The 7,500-nt window shown below is 47.5% G+C and overlaps 1 protein-coding gene across 2 annotated transcripts in view; it reads left to right on the plus strand.

The window, feature by feature from the left end:
- LOC105911947 (fidgetin-like) overlaps window positions 1-2,401 on the plus strand; it is a 38,498-nt gene extending 36,097 nt beyond the window's left edge. For both annotated transcript variants that reach the window (XM_031558548.2, XM_042702885.1), the window contains one exon: window positions 1-2,401. This exon is cut by the window's left edge and continues 516 nt beyond it. In XM_031558548.2, coding sequence (XP_031414408.1) covers window positions 1-1,751 — 1,751 coding nt within the window. In that variant the 3' untranslated portion in view covers window positions 1,752-2,401.
- Window positions 2,402-7,500: the final 5,099 nt, after the last annotated feature.

A 7,500-nucleotide genomic window follows, 5' to 3' on the forward strand; every position in this document is an offset into this window, starting at 1 on the left:
GCAGCTGTGGCAGCCAGTCTCTGGCCTCTCAGGAACCCTACCCGTCCTCTGCTGCTGCAGCCGCCGCCGCCGCTGCTGCTGCTGCCGCCTACGGCAGTGCCTACCTGCACCCCTCATCTAGTGGGTATAGCAGCCACCCGTCACCCCTGCCACCCTCAGCCTCCCACCCCACCCTGGTGCCAGTGGCCTACAGCGCCACCTCCTCCCCGCCCGGCCTGACCGGGTACAGCTACACCTCGGCCTACTCTACACACCCCCATCACCAGACAGCCTCCGTCACCCCCGGCTACAGCTCCCCTCCACCACCACCCCCACCCCCTCCATCCTCCTACCTCCCAGCAGGCATTGCAGCACCCACCCCCCTGCCCCCTTCCGCCACCATGCCCTCATACTCCTCCTACCCCCCCCACAGCCTGGCCCCGATCACCCCCACCCCGCTGAACGGCTGTGGCTCTGGCTCCCTGAAGAGGAAGGCCTTCTACATGGTGGGTCAGGCTGAGATGATCGAGCCTTACGGGGACTTCAGCTACACTCAGCCCCCCTCCTCCTCCAGCCTCAGCCCCCTGTATCGGCTACCAGAGAGCACCAATGGCACCTTCAAGACGTCTCCTTCTGACGACCCTCGGGGTGGTGACTTTGGAGGGGGCTCGCTGACGTCACCGGGGTACGGGGGCGCCTCTAAGACCCCCCACTCTGCGGCGGGGGAGTCCTCTTTCAGTTTTGGATCTCCCGCGACGACCACCAACGGCTCGCCCACTGCCGCGTCCTCCTCCTCTTCATCATCAGCTGCAGAGGAGCGCCTGAAGGCAGTTAACCCGCGCGTGCTGGAGCTGGTGTCCTCTCAGGTCCTGCAGCAGCACCCCCTGCTGGACTGGGGGGACATCGCGGGACTCGAATCAGCCAAGGCGGCTCTGAAGGAGGACATCCTGTGGCCGTTGCTCCGGCCCGACATGTTCGGCTCACTCTCGGCCCCGTCGCCGCTCCCCCGCGCCCTGCTCCTCTTCGGCCCGCCCGGCTCGGGCCGCAGCCTGCTGGCGCGCTGCATGTCCAGCCAGATGGGGGCGCCGTTGCTGCAGCTGAGCTGCGCCGCTCTCACGTCAGAGTGGGCGGCAGAGGCAGAGCAGGTGGTGCAGGCCTGCTTCCTGCTGGCCCGTGCCCGCCAGCCCTGCGTGGTCCTCCTGAGTGAGGTGGAGGCTCTGCTCGGGAGCCACCACCTGCGCGAGGAGGCCCAGTCTGCCTCCTCCACCGTGGGCCGCATCAGGAGGGAGCTGCAGGCCCAGCTGGACCGGTTGCTTCTGGGCGGTACCGGCGGCACGGAGGACGCTCAGGTTCTGCTCCTGGCTACGACCAGCCGGCCCGGCGAGCTGGACGAGGCCGCTGTGCACCGCTACTTTGCCCGCCGGGTTCTGGTGCCGCCGCCTGACGGGCCGAGCCGCCGGCAAATCATCAGCCAGAACCTTGCGCCGCACAACTGCTGCCTGAGTGAGGAGGAGGTGGGTCTCCTAGTGCAGCGGACCGAGGGCTACTCCGCACTGGGGCTCACCCGCCTCTGCCAAGAGGCCCTGCGGGGTTCAGCGGGCACCTCCGCGGGGGGCATGGAGCTCCCGCTCTCTGCCATGCTGCCCACGCAGATCCGCCCCGTCACCTACCAAGACCTGGACAGCGCCGTCCGCAGGACACAGCCAGACGTCTCCCACAAAGACATGGACGCCTATGTGGAGTGGGGCAAAATGTTCGGCTGCAGACAGTAAAGGTCTTCTCTCTCCTCGTTTCCCCCAAATGGAGCCCGGAGGAGAAAAAGCGGAGGGGAGGTCACAGAACGAAGTGAGCTCGCTAACCTGGAGAGGGTCACGGAGGGGTCATGGCAGGTATCAGCGTCCAACAGTCACACTGGCAGAAACGGAGGCCCACGGAACTAGCTTCAGGCCCTTTCTGAGGTCAGGCATCGCTTAGCATGATGCAAAGAGAAAGCAAGTCTTTGTGTGTGTGTGTGTGTGTGTGTGTGTGTGTGTGTGTGTGTGTGTGTGTGTGTGTGTGTCTGTGTGCATGTGTGATTGTGTGTGTGTGGCAGAAAGAGTGTGCCAGTGTGTTTGTGTGCTTTTTAATCACTGCTGTTATGGAGATATAATTTACTCAGAAGTGCCTGGCATGGTGCTTTTTTCTTTTGTATTTTTTCCTTTTTTAAATAAACCTGTTTCTTTGTTTGCCTCACAATCTTCACTGGTGGTGCGCTACTATCCAGAGCTTTAAGACAAGAACCTAAAATCACTGTTACCATGAGAGACCATGTCTCTTCAACCATTTCATGAAAGCCAACAGTATTCCTCAAATGTGTGTGTGTGTGTGTGTGTGTGTGTGTGCGCCTCGCACTGTCACACACATTACTCCGAGTGTGTGTGTGTGTGTGTGTGTGTGTGTGTGTGTGTGTGTGTGTGTGTGTGTGTGTGTGTGTGTGTGTGTGTGTGTGTGTGTGTGTGTGTGTGTGTGTGTTTGGGTGACTGGGCTGGAATCATCTGAACCTTATTTGTAGAAATCTCTTTTGATGTCCTGTCTGCAAAAACAATTGAGAAAATGGGAAATCTCAGGAAAGTGTTTGTGAATTTGTACAGTACCTCAAAAGGTTGTGTCAAAAGCAAAACACTACGTACTGATGTTGAGTTTGTGGTTTGTCGAAGTTTTGCTTTAGTAATATTTTTTTTTTTTTTCATGTTTAGTTTTGTCTGAATTTTAAGTGTTTACCTCAGTGAAGTGTTGTCATGAGGATTTCATAATGAATGTATTACTAGTATGGATGTGGCAAAGAATGGAGTTGATGGGACAAAGTCAATATCAAAATGATTTTTTTTTTCTTTTTATGACCATTTGTAATGTATATGTTTTTCTCTTGAAAGACCCTTCTTTAAAAAATACTGTATTTTGGATCATCCAACAACCTTATCTTTCTTTGAACAATAATTATAAGCACACTACTAGAAATCTTTGGGACAATAGCCTCAATAGAATCAATTATTTCACAATGACGCTTCAAGTTGAAATGAAGATTGCACCACAACCGCGTATAGTTCGCGTCAGCATGCGCAATGCGATAGTTACTCTGTGGGTGAGAACACACACTGTGCATTGCAGTAACATACAGAGTGTGTGTTCAGTCGCCCCAATCTCTAGTGTTGCAAAATGAAAATAATGGTGTAGTTAAATCAAAACGAGGGTGTGGTTAAATCAAAACGAGGGTGTGATTAAATCAAACCGATCGTGTGGTTAAATCAAAACGAGGGTGTGGTTAAATCAAAACGAGGGTGTGGTTAAATCAAACCGATCGTGTGGTTAAATCAAACCAATCGTGTGGTTAAATCAAACCGATGGTGTTGTTAAGTTGTTGTCACTCCTGGGGCTGAAAACATGAAAAAGAAACATAACTGTGACTGAGATAGTGTGGGGTGATTAAATGAAAACAAATTTCTGGTTGACCGCATAGCATCAGTCATTTTGGATACAGGCGATGCCTATCATGCTGGAAGGCCACAGATGCCCACAGATGCACACAGAAACACACGCACACACACACACACACACACACACGCATGAATGGATTCATACACACACGCACGCACACACACACACACACACACACACACACACACACACACACACACATGCATGGATTCATACACACAAGCACACATGCTCACTGAAGGATTTGTTGGATGATCACTTTCCTTTTTTCCTAAAGCACATTTATAGGGAAACTAAACAGAAAACATGAGGTCTAACAACTCCTTACCTTCCTGTTAGCACTCATTTCTCCACACCTCTCTCCTTCTCTCCTTTCATCTCTCTCTCTATCTATCTATCTTCCTCTTTGTCTCTCACTCTTTTCTAAGCTCTTAACTGACAGCTCTTGGCCCACCTGAAACAATGAAGCCTTGTGACTGAATGTATTTTTCGACAAACCTTTATTTTGAAGTGTCTGTTGCTAAGCACTAGCATGGTAACACTGCTGTACAGTAAGTGCCACAGCAGTGCCTCTTAGCTCGCCGCGGGCTTTTTCTTACCATGTTTCATGTACTACTCCTTCATTTGAAATGATATGCTTCATTACATATGAATAACTATGTTAGTAACCACGCGCTAATGTGTTTATTGAAGACGCTCATGTTGTCCGACGTGCTCCTGTGTTGACCTGTGGCTTCAGTCGTTACCATTTCTTCTCATCTGTAAACATTAACTACATCCGACTTCCATGACCACAAGATCATTGCACAATGCAGAACTGAAACGCCTTATCCCAGAATTCATAGCGAGTCTTAATCTACGGCAGAGATTGGGATGCTAAACGTCACTTTTGTGAAACTTGTACTGGGGTGGCGTCGGGGTGCTGCTGGTCAGTGTTGTGATATTAAAGAATTTAACCAAAAATGTCCCTTTTGGGAAATAGTCACTACAATTTCATGTGTTCCTTGGATCATTTGTCTTCTAGTAGAGATTTATTTTCTGACTGGCAAGGGCCTGATTGTACAGAAACCCCAAGATGAGAATGACATGGACTAATTGGTTAAATTCGTATCTGGATTGCGAAAGGCTCACTTTATTTAGAGTATGCAAACACACACATTTACAGTCCCTCAGCAAGACTACATTTTGGGATGACATTATTACATTATTATTTTCTTTGTTTATTTGATTACTTGTTTACTGTTTTTTTTAAATATACATTATTTGGGAAGATTATGTTTTATTTTGTTTGTTTGTTTGTTTGTTTATATGTGAGGAACACAGTGGTGCCTCTCTTCTTCTAGTGTGCATGTTTGTGTTGTTTATTTTTTCTTAGTTCTTTTTTTTTGTGTTGAAACACCTTTAAAACCATCTCTACCTCATTGCTACATATTTTACATGTAGTGTTTAATTTATACATCATTGGATGTCGGGCAAACACAAGCAGATGTTACAAACAAACAAACAAACAAACAAACAAACAAACAAACAAACAGAGCAGACATGAGCAGTCTACCTCACAGACTGTCGACACACTCAACAGTATTAGCATACATGAAACTAAGTCTGTGTGTGTGTGTGTGTGTGTGTGTGTGTGTGTGTGTGTGTGTGTCCGTGGGTGTCGGTCTGTAGAAGAAGCACCACAGGATTTCTGTGTTCAACTGTCATTTCAGTGAGTGGGTCAATGCGTGCGTGTAGGTGTCTGTTCACACACAGAACACAATATGGTGTGTGCGTGTGTGTGTGTGTGTGTGTGTGTGTGCGTGGGGTATTTTATATATAATCCTTCTATGTTAACCACACTTGCACAAGCTGATACTGTTGTACATTTGTTATTGCTGTACATATTTATATACATGAACCTGTTACAGATGTGCCACACGCAGGTTTGGGGTTATGTATGTATGTATATAGCCATACTTGCAGTCAACCTTAAATGTATTTTCCTGTATTCTGAGGAGCAGACAGTCAACACTTCATTAAAGATGTTTTTTTTTTCTTGAGACAGTGTCATGGCTTCTTTTCTTGTTGTCGTCTGTGATCTGCCTGATACAACACAACACAAATCACACTAATGTATGCTTACTATTCTTCAGCCACTTCTTGTTAGCCATCACAAGCAACTTGTCATAGCAGAGTGCAATGCAAACCACACAACCGTTAGTGTCGGTAACGTGCCAACACAAGGACCATTAGTGTCGGTAACGTGCCAACATAAGGACCATTAGTGTCGATAACGCGCCAACACAAGGCCCATTAGTGTCGGTAACGCGCCAAGACAAGGCCCATTAGTTTCGGTAATGCGCCAACACAAGGCTCATTAGTGTCGGTAACGCGCCAACACAAGGCCCATTAGTGTCGGTAACGCGCCGACACAAGGCCCATTAGTTTCGGTAACGTGCCAACACAAGGACCATTAGTGTCGGTAACGCGCCAACACAAGGACCATTAGTGTCGGTAACGCGCCAACACAAGCCCCATTAGTTTTGGTAACGCGCCAACATAAGGACCATTAGTGTCGGTAACGCGCCAACACAAGGACCATTAGTGTCGGTAACGCGCCAACACAAGGACCATTAGTGTCGGTAACGCGCCAACACAAGGCCCATTAGTGTCGGTAACGCGCCAACACAAGGCCCATTAGTGTCGGTAACGCGCCAACACAAGGCCCATTAGTGTCGGTAACGCGCCAACACAAGGCCCATTTGTTTCGGTAACGTGCCAACACAAGGCTCATTAGTGTCGGTAACGCGCCAACACAAGGCCCATTAGTGTCGGTAACGCGCCAACACAAGGCCCATTTGTTTCGGTAACGTGCCAACACAAGGCTCATTAGTGTCGGTAACGCGCCAACACAAGGCCCATTTGTTTCGGTAACGCACCGACACAAGGCCCATTTGTTTCGGTAACGCACCGACACAAGGACCATTAGTGTCGGTAACGCGCCAACACAAGGCCCATTAGTGTTGGTAACGCGCCAACACAAGGCCAGCCCTAGCCATGCTGGGGCTCCAGGCCTTTTTGGTTTTTGATTTTTGACTTGGGGCCCCCATCCAGGGAGGAACATGAATACTATCAAGCTAAATAGAAATAGAAATAATAATAATACAATCATAATAATAATAATAATAATAACAATAACAATAACAATACTACTGCTACTACTACTACTAATAATAATAATAACAGTTAAATTAAGTATTTATGGATTACTTGACAGCTTTTATCATTTATCACATTGTGCTTATTGCTGGTTAGTGTATAGATGCCGTGCTGTAGCCTACTGCCTACTATACAAGACCATCCTAAATAGAGAATTTGTTTAATGCTTGATGATTAGCCCTATCCCATCACGCCTCTAAATGTTACATTCATGAGGATAAAAGATAAAAAAAGATAAAAGCGAACCATTTTCCAACCCCATAAATGACTCAGGACTCGATGGTCCACAGTCGTGTAAATGTTAGACACATCAGCCAATCAAATCGTTCTGTTTTTCCTTTTGTTGTTGTTGTTCGCAAACAAGTACATCAAACATATACAGATACATATTGACATGAGCATAGCCATGACCATAACCCTAAACAAGTACATCAAACATATACAGATACATATTGACATGAGCATAGCCATGACCATAACCCTAAACAAGTACATCAAACATATACAGATACATATTGACATGAGCATAGCCATGACCATAACCCTAAACAAGTACATCAAACATATACAGATACATATTGACATGAGCCTAACCATGACCATAACCCTAAACAAGTACATCAAAAATATACAGATACATATTGACATGAGCATAGCCATGACCATAACCCTAAACAAGTACATCAAACATATACAGATACATATTGACATGAGCATAGCCATGACCATAACCCTAAACAAGTACATCAAACATATACAGATACATATTGACATGAGCATAGCCATGACCATAACCCTAAACAAGTACATCAAACATATACAGATACATATTGACATGAGCATAGC

The sequence above is a fragment of the Clupea harengus genome, chromosome 21 (assembly GCF_900700415.2).
Source record: "Clupea harengus chromosome 21, Ch_v2.0.2, whole genome shotgun sequence".
Taxonomy (NCBI): Eukaryota; Metazoa; Chordata; class Actinopteri; order Clupeiformes; family Clupeidae; genus Clupea; species Clupea harengus.